The 17,834-nt window shown below is 42.4% G+C and overlaps 1 protein-coding gene across 3 annotated transcripts in view; it reads left to right on the top strand.

The window, feature by feature from the left end:
• The window catches only part of LOC137340467 (retinoic acid receptor beta-like), a 193,454-nt gene that overhangs the window by 55,919 nt on the left and 119,701 nt on the right, over nt 1–17,834 (top strand). For all 3 annotated transcript variants that reach the window (XM_068002936.1, XM_068002928.1, XM_068002919.1), the window contains exon 3: nt 3,731–3,872. In XM_068002936.1, coding sequence (XP_067859037.1) covers nt 3,731–3,872 — 142 coding nt within the window. The remainder of the gene's footprint in view (nt 1–3,730; nt 3,873–17,834) is intronic.

Genomic DNA, 17,834 nt, shown 5'->3' with positions numbered 1-17,834 from the left:
TCAATTGGTACTTAAACTGTTACATATAAGGTACTTGTAGCATGATTTAGAAATTTCTATACTGGCTATTACAATAAAATAAGTTGGAGCAGAAACACATTAGAGGGGTAACTTTGGTACATATGGGAAATTTGATCGCACACTCTGCATGATTTTCCGACCATTTAACTGAATGATCGGAAGATCGTGTATAGCGCCCACCTACATTTTTAATATGTGTTTCTGGTGGGTATGACTCTGCCAGAAGCCCAGAATTACTCTTTATATGTTCCCAATCTTCAAAGAAAAATAGCAACTGAAATAAGGAATGTGTTGCAGTGCCGCACTGTAGCAAAGGTTGACAGCCCCTTTATTAAAAACATCTGGCTCTTCTGATCAAATCTGTTTTAGATTTAAACTGTTCTGACTTTTTAATTGATTGACAGATTAAAGAGAGAGCCTTATGAGTCGTTTTTAACGGTAATTATTTACAAAGAATTATTTTGCGGTTAGCCATCCCTTTATGTGTTTATTCTTGAAATATTCATTGCTGAGTCCAGTTGATGATAACCTCATTAAGGGACTGGTTTATAAGAATCTGACAGTTTGAGGGAACAGAGTTAACATTAGTAACTATGCTTTAACCTAGGATACTTCAATGATTTTCTAATTACAATTTTATGTGCTAATTCATCATCTGCATCTTGTCTGACTCAGCGGTAAGAATTTTCGCTTAGGGCGGTGAACTGGAAATGAAAATTGGGCAGGTTCTGTAACAGGCGAGCAATTCGTTCCGCCGGTATACAGCCCAAGCAGTGAACGTGAAAATCACCCCCAGTAACTCTTCAACAGAAAAAAAAATCAACAGGACAAGAAGCAAGCAAATCAAAGACAATTAAAATCCTGAGCAACAATTAAATTTTTTTTGTCGCATATATTGATTTCATGATTATCTTTAAACAATTTTATACCTTTTTTAATTGCTGGAAAGCCCCAAACTCTGCTGGTGAGGATGGTGCTTCTCAAACAGAAGTTAATTTAAAAAGTGTTGTCTTTCTCAGCAGAGGAGGAGAACGTCTGGAAAAATCATGTAGTTTTCATTATCATGACATCATGCACAAGTGACTCAATGATATTTTTTGTGACACAGTCATATGTTTTAACACTATGGCATCAATTACAGCAGTTGGCAAATAGAGAAAAAGGGCTTGCCAAATATTTTTCATTAAAGTCAGGGCCTCTTTAATATATTTGTAAAGGAACTGTTTGCGCATTTATAGTGTGGGCCTGTGACATAGCCTCCAGAACTGGTAGGTTCTTAATAGAGAATGAAGCTGACACAACAGTGAGCAGCACTCTTTTGTGGAGTTAATGTTACACAAGGTATATACTGTATGCTACTCTATGTTTAAATAATGCAGCCAGTAAATTGCTTCTCTAATACCTTTTGTGCTCAAGGTTCCACATATCATTTTCCACTTTCTTTACTGAAGATAAGATTTCATGACAATTAAGAATTAAAAATGAGCTGCTCACTTTTGTCAGCACTGAAAGTATTCTGAGCACACACACAAGAGCAGTACTGTCTATTTGCTATTAATAGCTACATTATTTCAATGCAGTGAACTGATTTGTGAGGAAAATGGGCACTAGTGTGTGATTGAAAGCCCAAATTCTTACAGTAAATTTCACAGACGACTTGTGGTATCATAAGAATTCTTAAACAGTCACCATTAGCTCATGCTTGTTTTTGTCTTATCATCTAATGTTTGTAGTGATTGCTCTGGTGTGCCTTATACTAGAAAAGTGGCCTCAAATTAATTAATATCCTTATTGTACTTTAAGATTGGCTGAATCTCACCTCCAATTTGCTGCAGAACCTCCATCAAGACTAACAAAGTAGGTGGTTCAGTGGTGGATACTCTTCCTTGGTTCCAGTATAACAACTAGAGCTGACACAATTCTTCAGAGTATAATGTACATCATGACACATGTTAGAGCCATTCAATGCCTACTAACTGATGTAAGCCTCTTGAATCTAAGCAAGTCACAGCCTCATTTCATACCAAACATTGTCATTGGATGAAATACGTTGCAGGACTGGTCAATGGAGTTAACATTTGAGCAATTGCCCACATTTCCTCCAATATTCAGAATGACACATGTGGGTGACACATGACATAGAAAGCATGCATACATGTGAAGCGATGTTTCAAGTTTTGGAAGATACCAGAACATCATTTTGTGCAGAGAAATCTAGGACTTCAGTGTGGATATACCATTCTTGCTTAATGTGCCTCACTAGGTGCTGGCCAAATAACAGCAATACTATGCATTACACAAAAGTCCCTATTCTACAGCCATTTGCCATAGCCATAATAAACTACCTGTGCCATTTTCTTTTCTTTTTGGAATTAAAGCTGAACACTTCTTTAATGTAGTATTGTTTGATATTTTTGTTCTTATAAAAGAAATGGATTACAAAATTGGGGAATCCACTATTTTCGTTTGTACCCAATGGCAATGTTTGGCACTGCTTGGTATGTGATGAGGCTGTGACTTGGTTTTATATGTTGGCCATGGCCTCTAGTTCACCATGTCAGACAGAATTTGGTTTGAGAAGTGAAAAGACAATGGGGGAAAAATTGGACCTTGTTTTGTGAGGCTAAGTCCTGTGCCCCAAGGAAGCCTGAAATACGTTCCATGCCATATTGTGCTGCGCAAGCCCCAACTAGTTTTTCTGGGTCTACAGCAGCCTAATCAGTGGTCCTTAAAGGGACCGCGGTAATCCGCAAAAGACAAACTTCTCTTCACTTACTTTAATGTGGAGCCAAAACGAGCAGGGGTGCTCCTCCTGGTTCCACAGCAATATGCCAGACCGTTGCCAGCCTGTGCTTGCACCCTTCCTTTTTGCCCCTCCCAGGGACCCACCTGAGGGTCACTGTCTGCATCTGAGATGGCCAATTTAGCATTGGGCCACGCCAACGAGCTGCATCAGGACACCTGATTGCTGCTCGCAGCTCTCTGATTTAATGGTAATTTTAGGCAATCCTCAGGCCAATCTTTTCGGGTGTGCGTGGCAGTCATTTTGCCTGTTTCGCATCCACAGTCGGGCGCTAACCAATTTCTCCCCCAATGATTTAGCCAACTGTACTATACAGCAGCATTATTTTACAAATGTTAACACACATTAGTTATTAATTGCAATACACAGAACACCACATGGACCCCCAGTGGTATATTTATAAAAGCCATGGAGCCACAGAACATAGCAGCATAATACTTCTGATTCTATTGTTGTGTATTGACAGGTTGAGTCTGTACATTGTGTAAATATGTGCCTCTAGGTAGGTAAATGGATTTGAGGTACAGATCAGCCATGATCTATTTGAATGGCAGAACAGGCTTGAGGGGCTGATTGGCCTACTCCTGTTCCTATGTTCTAGGATTAATGTATCCTCAACTTTATATTTCCCTCCATATTATCAAATAATACCTTAATGCTGATGCCAGAAAGCCAGATTCTGAAGACTATCCACTTCTTCCTCTTCTCCTCTGTAGCAGCAGTTTACTGCAAGGATATTTCCGTTTAGATTAATTGGAAAGGATGAGGATTATTTTTCAGTTGGATCATTACTGTCTTAAAATATGATTCCTATTCATTACAGATAATGTATTCTGCCTTGAAAAAGTGTCTGCTGCAGTGTTCCAAGGAGAAACTCATACATTTCTTTTTTGTTGTCTTTTTCAGGGTTTTTTCCGGAGAAGCATCCAGAAAAACATGGTTTACACTTGTCACAGAGAAAAGAACTGTGTCATCAACAAGGTTACTAGAAATCGCTGCCAGTACTGCCGATTGCAGAAATGCTTTGAAGTGGGCATGTCTAAAGAGTGTAAGTTCACGTTTTAGTCTTTATCTTTTTCCATTTTATAGGAATCGCAGTTTACCCCCTTGAATCACCTCGTGGTGAAAAGCCAGCATTAACAACAATGATATTGGGCAACTCTGGTGAAAGATGAGTTTTTAGGCTAAAATAGAGATTCGCTGACTTATTCCAACTCATTTTCAAAATACTTTCATTGCTACAGTGGCTCATAGCGCAGTGGACACTTTGCCTCCCAGAGGAGGCAGCTTTCACCTTATAGTCATGTTGTGAAGTTTGTGCCCAGGAGCTCTCAGTGCCAATTTCAGGTGGTTTCTGAACCATAGCTTGGTGATGCTGGGACACAGAGAGCTTTGAAATATGCCTTGCTAGTAAGTTGTGCCCCTCCTTACCATTTCAAGATTTTTGAGGAAGCGCAGCAGAAGAACCTGCAGAGCCGTTGGTGTAGAACACAAGTAGAAGGATAATGGACATCAAAACTGAGTCAAGTATATCATTGGTCCACCTATAACAACAACTTACATTTATTTAGCACATTGAAGGTCATAAAACTTCCTAAAGCGCTTCACAAATGTCTTATCAGACAAAATTTGACACCGAGCCACATAATGAGAGATTAGGAGAGGTGACCAAAAGCTTGGTCAAAGAGGTAGGTTTTAAGGAGTGTCTTAAAGGAGGAGAGAGGTAGAGAGGCAGAGAGCTTAGGCCCCAGGCAGCTGATGGCACAGTCACCAGTGGTGGGGCAGTGGAAATTGGGGATGCAAAAAGGGCCAGAATTGGTGGAACACAGAGATCTCGGAACGCTGTAGGGCTGGAGGAGGCTACTGAGATAGGGAGGGGCGAGGCCATGGAGGGATTTGAACACAAGTTTGAGAATTTTAAATTGGAGTGTTGCCGGACTGGGAGCCGATGTAGGTCAGCAAGGACAGGGGTGATGGGTGAACGGGACTTGGTGCAATACACCACATAGTCAATAAAACAATGAATGAAATGAATGCCATACATAGATTTTAAAATGAAAGGTAAACAACAACAACAATAAATTGAATTTATATAGCTCGTATAACTTAGAAGAATGTCAGCAGGCATTTCACAGAGGCTTGGGGAAAACGGACATCGAGTCAAAGAAGGTGAGATTAGGAGGGTTGGCTAAAAGCTTGGTCAAAGAGGTGGATTTTAAGGAGGGTCTTAAAGGAGGCAGAGGGACAGAGTGGTTTGAAATGGGAATTCTAGTGGGTGGGACCTAGTCGACTGAAAACATGGTCACCAATGATGGGGCGAGAGGGAGGGATAATGCACAAGAGGTCAGAGTCAGGGGAATGGAGATTTTGGGGGTGGGAGAGGGGTGAGGTTGTAGCACTGGAGGAGATTACTGAGATAGGCAGGGGTGAGCCCATGGAGAGTTTAAACACAAGGATGAGAATTTTAAATTTAAGGTGTTGGGGGATTGGGAACTAAATAGGCCAGTGAGGACGGTAGTACTGAGTGAGCGGGACTTGGTGCAGAATAAGAGATGGGCAGCAGAATTTTGGATGAGCTGAAATTTACAGAGGGTGGAGGATCGGGGCTGCCAGGAGAGCATTGGAGTAATTGAGTCTGGAGGTGATGAAGGCATGAATGAAGGCAGATGGTCTGAGGTAGGGGTGAAAGCAGGTGATATATTGTTGAGATGGAAGTAGGCAACATTTGTGATGAGAGAGGATATGCGGCAGAAACTCAGCTCAGGATCAAACAGAATGCCAAGGTTGTAAACAGTCTGGTTCCGCTTGAGATTATGGAGGGGGATGGAGTTAGTGGCAAGGGACCAGGCTTTGTGGCGGTGATGGAAGACAATGGCTCCTTCTTCCCAATGTTTAGCCGGACTTTAATGTTTTTTTTTCACTATCAGACTCCCCTTTAAAATCAACGTTACAATTAACATCACTGTTCTTTTGCTTTGTTTCACCTACTTCTATCCATCTTTGTTTAAACAGTGAGTGCTGATGACCTTATTGGGTATACTAACATGAAGGAGTCACTGAAGTTGACAGTGTAAAGGAACTGAATTAACATTAGAGGTAGAATCAATTCCCCAATGGTGCTTCATCGTCAACTCAGGCTGTCAGTTCCACTCCTTTACAGTGTCCAGCTCAATAATCTTTTCAAACCAGTACTCCCAATAATGTCATAAGTACTCAGCGTTTAAACAAAATTATATTTTAAAAGCATCAGCTGCAGTGGACAGGACAAAACAAAACAGAAGGATGCTAATGGTAAACAATTATTTTTAGAATTTTAAAAGGTACCACCAACGGTGACAATCGCCTGGAATTTCCATGGTGGTTCTCCCGACCATAACTTCAGCGCAAGATTGGCGGAAACCCCAGAGAAACACGTAAACAGCCGTTTACCCAGGGTTTCTGCCGATGTTCCGCTGAAGTTATAGGAAATAACCAGCAGATTCCCCAAGGAAAAATTTTATCCCAATGTTTTATTTAGCTCAAGTGAGCTCAAATGACATGAACCTCATTTTTTTTGCACTGAGATGCCAAAGTACTGCTGAAAATGAGCAGAAGTTACAATGTGGTATGCACCCTTTATCTATGGACTGGTTTCTTTTCTGATTTACGTATGAATATTTAAAACAGTGTAGTTCATACAGATTAAATATTTATATTTTATAGTACACATTTTCGAGCTTGACTTCTCAGTTTTCAAAACACAAGATAGAAACTTAATGTGTTCACACGGAATTTGCTAAACTCTGATCAACATCATTAAATGATCAAATTAGTGTTCTACAGTAGTTACTGGAATACATGTCAACTTATATGTGATACTTAATATTTCAGACTGCAAAGGTACAAAATTAAAGAAAACACCAGTGAAAGTATAACAAAGAGATGGAGGAACAGTATGATAGAAAAAGAACCAGATAAAAGACAATTGGTAGAGAAAAATATTATAGAAAGGTGGGGAAAGGGTAAGAGGGAAAGAAAAGTTTGAAACCACTACAGTTAAGCGAGAATGTTCATATTCTGAAACTATTACATGCAGTGCCAATGTAAGTGGTGCACTGTGCACCTCAGAAGTTTGACAAGTTGCAAAGTTGGTATACAGGCTTCTAGTTTATTGACTTTGTTTTAAAAATAATTTTGTATGTTTGTGTTTCAAACATTTATTTACTTTGTCGTCCTGGTTCTTCAAATGCCTACTATTACTGTGTTGTAAATATTTTATATGTGCACTCTTAATATTTTATTTCAAATGTAATGAAAAGTCCATTAAACATTTATAAAGCAGTTATACTGAAACTTAGTATCAGAAGTTACATAATCCCTTGAGTATGTCTTTCAATGCACTTACATGCTTCTGGTCATGTAACATCCATGCAACTGATTTTCTGTAAATTTCCTAAATGCTGAAATTTACTCAGAGAAAGGCATATAATTGAGGAAAATTTCCTAATTAATTATCTCTAAAAAAAGGTTAAAATTAATGCTCTGCAGTAATCTTGCAATACTTGAGGTAAAATGTAGACTTAAAGTCCAGTCTGAGAGTGGACAATATTTCTTAATTCAGTTGTGTCAAGATAAACCTGAAATGGTAATCTTATTTTTTTCAGTCATCAATGCTGAACTCAACCATTGGAGCTTCAGAGACTTAGGCCCCGATATTTACAGGGAAGCGGGGAGTGAGCGGGGGGGCCTGTCAGCGGCTGGGAAACCCAGAAATTCCAGGATGGCTGAGGTCCTGCCAAATTCAACGCAGCACTTTGTTAGAATTTTTTTACTCCATTTCCCGCCCGGCAGCTGGCCAGATTGAGAAGCTGGCCTCTGCCAGGTGAGAAAGCCTGCTGTACAAGGTAGCAGCCAGGGATCAGAGAGGAGAGAGGGAGGGAGAAAACTCAGTGAGGGGGAGAGATCGCGGGGGGGGTGGGGGGTTTGGAAATCGCGGGGGGAGTGGGGTGGGGGGTCGACTGATTGCAGTAGGTTTGCTTGGGGGGCCGGGGGAAAGCATTCCTGCTACTCCTGGCCAACAAGCAGTGCTGGCAAAGCACTTCCCTGCTGGATCCGGCAGTTCCCGCCTTGCTTTAGCTGTCAGGTTTCCTGAGCCCTGGGAAACCCATGGTTGGAGGCATTAAATCCAAGTGGCTGACAAAATATGAGGACATTAATATAATATACTTATCGACCCAATCTTATTCAGCAAATAAACTGGACCTAATCTGGAACAGAAGAAATCTCTTCTCCAATCCATGCAGATTGCCTAGCTTGCAAATTATTTTTGGTAGCATCCAGCCTGGTAATGTACTTTAATCACCTTTATTCCTCTCTCCTCTCCTAACCGTGCTGTGGTACATCACCCAAATGGCCGTGCTTCATGTTGGAACTTTACAGAGAGTGTTACCAAGCTGTTCAACTGTGGGAAGCATCACAGCCGAGCTTGATCATAACTTACACAAGCATGCACTTTCCACTGGATAATGATCAAGAGCAGAACCTCTCTGTAGCCCGATGATACTGAAGCCAATTGTCTTGCCCCTACTGGCACCTGCCCCACTCAGCCAGGCATTGAACCTGGGATCTTCCTGGTCCCTATGGATCAGTTCCACCCTCGGCAATTCATTTACGAATCAAACCATCGAGGAGCTCATTTTACATATAATTTTTTTTTGCATTAATCTCTTCAGTTTAAACATACTTGAATAGATTTTGTGGCATTGATTAAAGTCGTCTTCCACCGGATCATCTGATGAAGCTCCTGTGAAATGCCTTGCGACATTTTACTACATTAAAGGCACTATGTATAAAGTTATTATTGTTGACAGCAGCTGGTTTCTAAAGCTGCACATCCTATCTCTGGGTGTTTTCATGCATGCTAACCATCTGCAAACTATTAGCATTTTGAGGACCTAGTCCAGTGTTCTGGGATGAAAATCAGCATTGACTGGGCATTACAAGATTACAAGATATTTTCAGATAAGAAGGCCCATTTTGGTTGTTCTGTCCTGAAAGACCCCAATATCCCCCTGTAGCAGAATCCAATTTCAACACCACTCCTACTCGTGTTGCAAAACAGCAGTACCAGCAAAGCAGCAGCTACTCCCCTCTTCCCTTCCTCACTTCCCTTCACCCACCTCCTTCAGCACTACTCTTACCTGCGTCCTGCTGTTTGAAGTGATTCTGGCTACTGCATACTGTGGACAGGAATTCCCGCAAGAACAGGAATTCCTGCCAACAGTATGCAGTGACCGAGGTGGGGAGGAAGGAGAATTCCACCTTGAACTAGCGAGGGATTTTTCTCTACTGTGTAAATCAAGTCCAAAAAGTTAAGAACTGGTGCTGTTCCCACCGAGATGGTATTTTGCTAATGGCACTCAGATTTTCTGGATATCATTTGCATTATTATTTACATATCCATGTGCACATTTAGGTATGTATAGGAAGCAGAAAATTGTGTGTGAGAAAATTAGAGAGATGAGGACAATTAAAGGGGAGCGTCACAGTGGAGGGACAAAAATGCTGAAAATTTTCCAAAAGACTCAGCTCTTCTTCTACCTCTTTTCTCACCCCTACCCTGTGAAGACAGTTCCCTACAGCCATTTCCAGGTGGCTGTGACAATGCCTGTAAATATGGTCGGTGACATCTTGATGGGTGCAGCCAATCAGGCTCTCTGATGTGCCTTCTTCCACGCAGTACACCACATAATGCATGACATGCTGTGATTGGAGTACTTCTGAACAACCATCCAGCATAATGATGAGTCAGGCATTCACATGTATCTGTTCATTGGGCCTGCTATAATAGCCTGAGAATTGGTGTGTCCATATACATTAATCGTGTGTCAAAGTGAGGTCTAGTGATCTCTGTTTGCAGATGTGGGGAGTGCACAGACCACCTTGTGCAGACCGACCTGCCTGCTATCGCTTAGGTGGTCCTCTTCTTCCTAGCACCATCAGACTCGAAAGTGCCAGGAGGAAAAAAAAAGAAAAATATGAAAAACTGTCCAGAAATGGTCTCAAAAGTTCTAGTTAAGCAAGAGAATCAAACTGCTCCTCCAATGGTTCATCTGGCCAGTGAGTAGCTATTTCATACAGATCAAGACGGTCCCAGGCCTGGTCCTTGGTCTGTGCAAAGTTAGCTGATCTCAGCTGAGGCAGCAGTAAGGACCGAAGAATTGGCTTCAGTGGCCCTGGGTTTGGGAGTGGAAAATCAGTAAGGGCTGCTGCTCCTCATCACTGTCCAGCAACTCATGTGGACATTGGGTGAAAACAGGATCAGACTCAACTACAATGCCTCTGTGCTCAATTAGCCTGTTGACACTCACCGCCTAGGCTCACAATCACAGAACGGCCAAGTGATAGTGGTGGGTCCCTGGAGCTGTGTAACTGTACCCTAACAAGGAGTCAACATCTTCAGGAGAGGAAGAAGAGAGCAGAAAAAAATGATAGTAAAAGAGAAAAAAAGGAGAAGCAAGTCAGGGTTATAGTTTGAACAGTGTTTGAACTATTTCTAAGAACGCACCAAGTGAGTTAGTGTCTTTTTTTGACCCATGGAACTGCTTCCAGCTCCACCAAAATACACTGATCAGTCTCAGATCAAAGTTCTTCTTATCCTTGGGATTATGGACACTGATGAAGGTTCAGTCCTCCAGTAAAGCAGCACTCCTTACTACTACTTTGATGGAGGTGTTAGCTGACAGACTGCTGCATCATCCATGGCCCAGAGAATTTCTTCTTGCCTCAAAAATCCAACCAAAACTTCAGCCTCAAATTAAGCAGCCTCAAAAGTGGAAGTTGTCACTGATATATTGCCATTTTCCTCTCTGGATATATGTGTGTCAGCACCAACCAGCAATGAATTAGCCCCAGTGCAGATTCAGTTCCTTCCAAGGCAATCCATTGGATGACAAATCAGCTACTCTGAAAACCTTTTTATTAGAAGGTTTGAGTTAATGATTGTGGTCATAAAATACTTACAATTCTATATAGCAACACTAGCACTGCCTATTCAATCATTAATTGACAGAAACACAAGGATCAGCCTTGGCTCAGATGTCAGCATTGGTGTTGTTTAATGTGCCACTGTATCAGATATTGATTTAAGGCTTTGGTCCAAACCCTTCCAACTTCAGCCCTGTCTCATTTGCAGCAAGTGACTATTGCAATTCCTAATGGAAAAAAGTGTAATTCCCTGTGGAATAAGCCATTTGTTCCCCTAAATGGATGGAGGAGAAGAAGGACAAAAGTGGAAAAGTATGTGTGTGCACAGATCGTTCTCTAAATGACATTTGTAACTTATGAAACCAACTGGGTCCAGTTCATTCACCAAATGATGCAGATTAATGCTGCCATCGGACAGGCTGGTGCATAATGGTGAATAATAGAGTGTATACTGCCCAAATTGCTGGAGTAATCAATAGTTAATGCCTTTTAGGTGAGCCTGGCTTTACTGATAAAGAAGTTTCCTTTTTTTTATTCATTCATGGGATGTGGGCGTTGCTGGCAAGGCCAGCATTTATTGCCTATCCCTAATTGCCCTTGAGAAGGTGGTGGTGAGCCGCCTTCTTGAACCGCTGCAGTCCGTGTGGTGAAGGTTCTCCCACAGTGCTGTTAGGAAGGGAGTTCCAGGATTTTGACCCAGTGATGATGAAGGAACAGCGATAAATTTTCAAGTAGGGATGGTGTATGACTTGGAGGGGAAAGTGCAGGTGGTGGTGTTCCAATGCTTCTGCTGCTCTTGTCCTTCTAGGTGGTAGAGGTCTCAGGTTTGGGAGGTGCTGTTGAAGAAGCCTTGGCGAGTTACTGCAGTGCATCTTGTAGATGGTACACACTGCAGCCATGGTGGAGGGAGTGAATGTTTAGGGTGGTGGATGGGGTGCCAATCGAGCGGGCTGCTTTGTCCTGGATGGTGTTGAGCTTCCTGAATGTTGTTGGAGCTGCACACATCCAGGCAAGTGGAGAGTATTCCATCACACTCCTGACTTATGCCTTGTAGATGGTGGAAAGGCTTTGTGGAGTCAGGAGGTGAGTCATTTGCCACAGAATACCCAGCCTCTGACCTGCTCTTCGAGCCACAGTATTTATGTGGCTGGTCCAGTTAAGTTTCTGGTCAATGGTAACCCCCAGGATGTTGATGGTTGAGGATTCGGCAATGGAAATGCCGTTGAATGTCAAGCAGAGGTGGTTAGACTTTCTCTTTTTGGAGATGGTCATTGCCTGGCACTTGTCTGGCATGAATGTTACTTGCCACTTATCAGCCCAAGCCTGGATGTTGTCCAGGTCTTGCTGCATGCAGGCACGGACTGCTTCATTATCTGAGGGGTTGCGAATGGAACTGAATACTGTGCAATCATCAGCGAACATCCCCATTTCTGACCTTATGATGGAGGGAAGGTCATTGATGAAGCAGCTGAAGATGGTTGGGCCTAGGACACTGCCCTGAGGAACTCCTGCAGCGAAGTCCTGGGGCTGAGATGATTGACCTCCAACTACCACTACCATCTTCCTTTGTGCTAGGTATGACTCCAGCCACTGGAGAGTTTTCCCTAAACTGTAAAAGGTTTTCCTTATGATTAGAAAGCTGTTGATTCTGCTGTTAATTTGTTGTCCCTAAAAGGACAATTAGTGTTAAATTCAAAATGTCATGCTGCAGTAAAAAGTTCAAGACGATGACTGCTGCACACAATTCAGTTTGTGCATGTAGGAAAATGGTTGACAGCTATCAGCCTCAGGATGCTTACTTTTACATAAAAATAAGATTATTCAATTGAAGGTGCTTGAGATTCATTTTAGAGAGGTTAGAGGTACTTCCATTTGGTATTACATTGGAACTCAGAATGCTAACAAAGTATTTGTCAGTAGTGGCAGCATATCTCCCTAGTTGACTTGTTAGGACAATGGACTGTGTCTCAGGAACTGTTGTGCATGAACGTTTATCTGCAACGTCTTCACAAAAAGTCATACATCTTGCGCCTTATTATAGGAACATAGGAACATAGGAACAGGAGTAGGCCATTCAGCCCCTCGAACCCGTTCCACCATTTGATAAGATCATGGCTGATCTGTGATCTAACTCCATATACCTGTCTTTGGCCCATATCCCTTAATACCTTTGGTTGGCAAAAAGCTATCTATCTCAGATTTAAAATTAGCAATTGACCTCGCATCAATTGCTGTTTGTGGAAGAGAGTTCCAAACTTCTGCCACCCTTTGTGTGTAGAAGTGTTTTCTAATCTCACTCCTGAAAGGTCTGGCTCTAATTTTTAGACTGTGCCCCCTACTCCGAGAATCCCCAACCAGCGGAAATAGTTTCTCTCTATCCACCCTATCTGTTCCCCTTAATATCTTAAAAACTTCGATCAGATCACCCCTTAACCTTCTAAACTCTAGAGAATACAACCCCAATTTGTGTAATCTCTCCTCGTAACTTAACTCTTGAAGTCTGGTGTCATTCTAGTAAACCTACGCTGCACTCCCTCCAAGGCCAATATGTCCTTCTGAAGGTGCGGTGCCCAGAACTGCTCACAGTACTCCAGGTGCGGTCTAACTAGGGTTTTGTATAGCTGCAGCATAACATCTGCCCCCTTGTACTCTAGTCCTCGAGATATAAAGGCCAGCATTTCATTAGCCTTACTGATTATTTTCTGCACCTGTTCATGACACTTCAATGATCTATGTACCTGAACCCCTAAGTCACTTTGGACATTCACTGTTTTTAACTTTTTACCATTTAGAAAGTACCCTGTTCTACCCTTTTTTGGTCCAAAGTGGATGACCTCACATTTGTCTGCATTGAATTCCATTTGCCACAGTTTTGTCCATTCACCTAATCTATCAATATCACTTTGTAATTTTATGTTTTCATCTACACTGCTTACAATGCCACCAATCTTTGTGTTATGGTTGCTTATATCATCTCCAATACCCATGTGTAGTATTGCACTAGAATCCTATATTCCACTGAGATGGATGAGCATTTTAGGTTGAAATATTTGCCTCTTGAGACCATCAGTAACTGCTTCTTCAACAATGCAATGTATATTCGTAACCATTCTGTGAGAATATTTGGCTGTAATAATCTCATAAAGACATGATCAGCCTTGATGGCTTTGTCCCCAGATGATATACAGCATCCAGCTGGAGGAGGCAACAAGAAGAGTAGGAGCTCCTTACTGGCTGAGGACAACCTGATTTTTGTATTCCTTGGGCTGGGCGCTGCGATATCCCACAGTGAGGAATTATTGTCAGGGATGTAGAAATATATATGCCATAACACCTCTCCGAACCTATATTTGATAGCTTGGCTTTTAAGAGGGACAGTAACTTGCTTATAAGTTACCCAGAAATAACTAGCTTACTTATATAGTCTGTCCTGTCTAGGAGTGTGAAAGAGATGGTAGAAAAAGCATTTACATGTATGGAAGCAGATCAAGTTTTGGACAGACTTTCTTTTTCTTATCTTAGTCAGTCAAGTGACTGAAGCAGAAGGAAACTTATCATCAATGTACTGAGAAATCTGTTCCTAACTATAGATTTCCATTTGCCCAGTGTGGAATGCACACCCTCTCCCCATAGGGGCACATCACACTTACCCAAATCTAAAGAGCTCAAGCACAGGCGGGCAGAGCCAAGACTTAAGGACTCTCAGCTTTGCAGTTTTTCTAGCTAAAACTGCAAAGTTTGCCCATTCTACCAATCTGGCCAATTACCGCCCCATCAGTCCACTCTCAAACATCAGCAAAGTGATGGAAGGTGTCGTCGACAGTGCTATCAAGCGGCACTTACTCACCAGTAACGTGCTCACCGATGCTCAGTTTGGATTCCGCCAGGACCACTCGGCCCCAGACCTCATTACAGCCTTGGTCCAAACATGGACAGAAGAGCTGAATTCCAGGGGTGAGATGAGAGTAACTGCCCTTGACATCAAGGCAGCATTTGACCGAGAATGGCACCAAGGAGCCCTAGTAAAATTGAAGTCAATGGGAATCAAGGGGAAAACTCTCCAGTGGCTGGAGTCATACGTAGCACAAAGGAAGATGGTAGTGGCTGTTGGAGGCCAATCTTCTCAGCCCCAGGACATTGCTGCAAGGGTTCCTCAGGGCAGTGTCCTAAGCCCAACCATCTTCAGCTGCTTCATCAATGACCTTCCCTCCATCATAAGGTCAGAAATGGGAATGTTCGCTGATGATTGCACAGCGTTCAGTTCCATTCGCAACCCCTCAGATAATGAAGCAGTCCGAGCCCGCATGCAGCAAGACCTGGACAACATCCAGACTTGGGCTGATAAGTGGCAAGTAACATTTGCACCAGACAAGTGCCAGGCAATGACCATCTCCAACAAGAGAGAGTCTAACCACCTCCCCATGACATTCAATGACATTACCATCGCCGAATCCCCCACCATCAACATCCTAGGGGTCACCATTGACCAGAAACTTAACTGGACCAGCCACATAAATACTGTGGCTCGAAGAACAGGTCAGAGGCTGGGTATTCTGTGGCGAGTGACTCACCTCCTGACTCCCTAAATCCTTTCCATCATCTACAAGGCACAAGTCAGGAGTGTGATGGAATACTCTCCACTTGCCTGGATGAGTGCAGCTCCAACAACACTCAAGAAGCTCGACACCATCCAGGACAAAGCAGCCCACTTGATTGGCACCTCATCCACCACTCTAAACATTCACTCCCTTCACCACCGGCGCACTGTTGCTGCAGTGTGTACCATCCACAGGATGCACTGCAGCAACTCGCCAAGGCTTCTTCAACAGCACCTCTCAAACCCGCAACTTCTACCACCCAGAAGGACAAGGGCAGCAGGCACATGGGAACAGCACCACCTGCACGTTCCCCTCTAAGCCACACACCAGCCCAACTTGGAAATATATCGCTGTTCCTTCATCGTCACTGGGTCAAAATCCTGGAACTCCCTACCGAACAGCACTGGGAGAACCGTCACCACACGGACTGCAGCAGTTCAAGAAGGTAGCTCACCGCCACCTTCTCAAGGGAAATTAGGGATGGGCAATAAATGCTGGCCTTGCCAGCGATGCCCACATCCCATGAACAAATAATAAAAAAAAATTGGCTTGCAGAGTTATTTGTAGCTAAGTGGGACCGTCTTATCCTCCAGTGACAGATCTAACCCTCTAGGTTGCAGGCTGGTATTCATTAACAATGCCCTGGAGTTCTATGGACCTGTATAGTTCAGGTATCTAATCACTGAGTCTATCACAGAGGGTTAAATTGGTTCTGAGCTTCCTTGGCCAAGCATGTCATCTTGGAGCCAACTGGACTCCAACAGATCCTGTTTACCTTCCTTCCAAGGAGGACAGTCACTAGTCAGTCATCAGACAGTTGACAAGCACAGGTTTGAGCTCTTCATAGGTGGATAACAGTTACCAGGAATTTATCATGAGCAGCATGATGAGCAGCACAACTCACCATAAAACCTGGCCGCAGCATGGACACATAGCATAGCCCACTGAACAGAGATGTGGAACTTCAGCAACACCTGCTCGCCACTCTACAACCCAATAATGGTTGACACTGAGTCCTGGATATAAGAGCACATGTTCTCATACCTAGCCCCCAGCTAATATCTTACAACAGCTGTCTTCCAGGTTGGACAGAACTGGGGTTTAGAATTTGGTTAAGAGTTGTTGAAGGGAAAATACATCCTTGGCATGAAAGAGCTTCTTGGAGGCATCTTTAACAGTGGAGGAAATGTCGGAATTCCAATTAAGATCAGAACAGATAGTGAGCCCAAGAATGTTGATAGATGAATAAGGGTGGAGTTATCAAAGTAAGATGTGGCTAATGTTGGTTTGATTTGCAAGAGATGTGTCAAAGCTGTGCTTTGAAGAATTAAAAGAAACAAGATTTTCATTGTCCCATTGAAGATCATGGAGGAAATCAAGATTCAGACATTGCATTGAATAAAGACTAGAAGTTGTGAGACTCAGGACATGTTATCTAAAGGAAAGTCGAATTATCAGACAAAGAGTGGATAGGGTTGGATGATAAGTGGAAGGGATAGTCATTAAGATGAAGAAGGAACAGAGAAAGAACATAAAGTGATCGGGAACCAATAAGTTAATGAGAAAAGTATTAGACGATGAGCTATCAACTAGATAGCTGTTACATAACTTTGGTGGGAGGCCATAGGAGGTTTAAAATTGCACCGCACTAGACTGACACAGGATTTACATATATCCAAGGCAATGTCATATGATTCACCAAATTATTCAAGAGAAAGCTTCAAGTACAATTCAGTGAATCAGTTATGCCAAAAACTATTCTCCCAATCATGGATTAGGTCAGAACCTTCAAGGTAATGGATAATTTAAGAGATACCAACAGCTTCCTTAACTTTGGAAAATAGCAATAATAGACAGCTGGGAGGTTGAACCACATTTAATGGATGGGGGAGGCATACCAGTGGTAAATAATTTAACAATATTAGGTGATATATGGTCCTAAGAGGGATGCAACTTCATTAGAGAGGAGCCAACTCTATGCCATGTATGATTCTATATTTTAACTATGTATGGTTTTTCTATATTGCTTGCACATGGCTTTTTAATGTTGCAAGTGTATAGCTTCTTTATATTGCCTGCACGTGCTCCTTCATTATGTGTATGTGTTTCTTCTGTACTGCCTCTGTATGGCAACTCTATATTTACTGTGTAGGATTAAAAAAAACTGTACTAGGATAAACTGTAACTGCCAGGCAGACAAACTCCTAAATTTGATATGCATCGCTTCAAGCTGATGCAACTCCCAAATCAATTGTAGCCAATAAAATACGTTGTAAACACAGAAAGATTATGGAGAGGATAGAGCCCTTCCCTTGTGTTATTTGGGACCAGTCTTCTTGTGTGGTAAAAGCAGAAGACCAATGGGGAGAGGGGTGGAAGGAAGGTTAGATGTTAACCCTTTGGTACATTGAATTTCCCCATAAGTCAGAATCACATTCTAATGTCTA

The sequence above is a fragment of the Heptranchias perlo genome, chromosome 2 (assembly GCF_035084215.1).
Source record: "Heptranchias perlo isolate sHepPer1 chromosome 2, sHepPer1.hap1, whole genome shotgun sequence".
Classification (NCBI taxonomy): Eukaryota; Metazoa; Chordata; class Chondrichthyes; order Hexanchiformes; family Hexanchidae; genus Heptranchias; species Heptranchias perlo.
The sequence above is the reverse complement of the archived record's forward strand: the minus strand, read 5'-3'. Positions and strand labels throughout refer to the sequence as shown.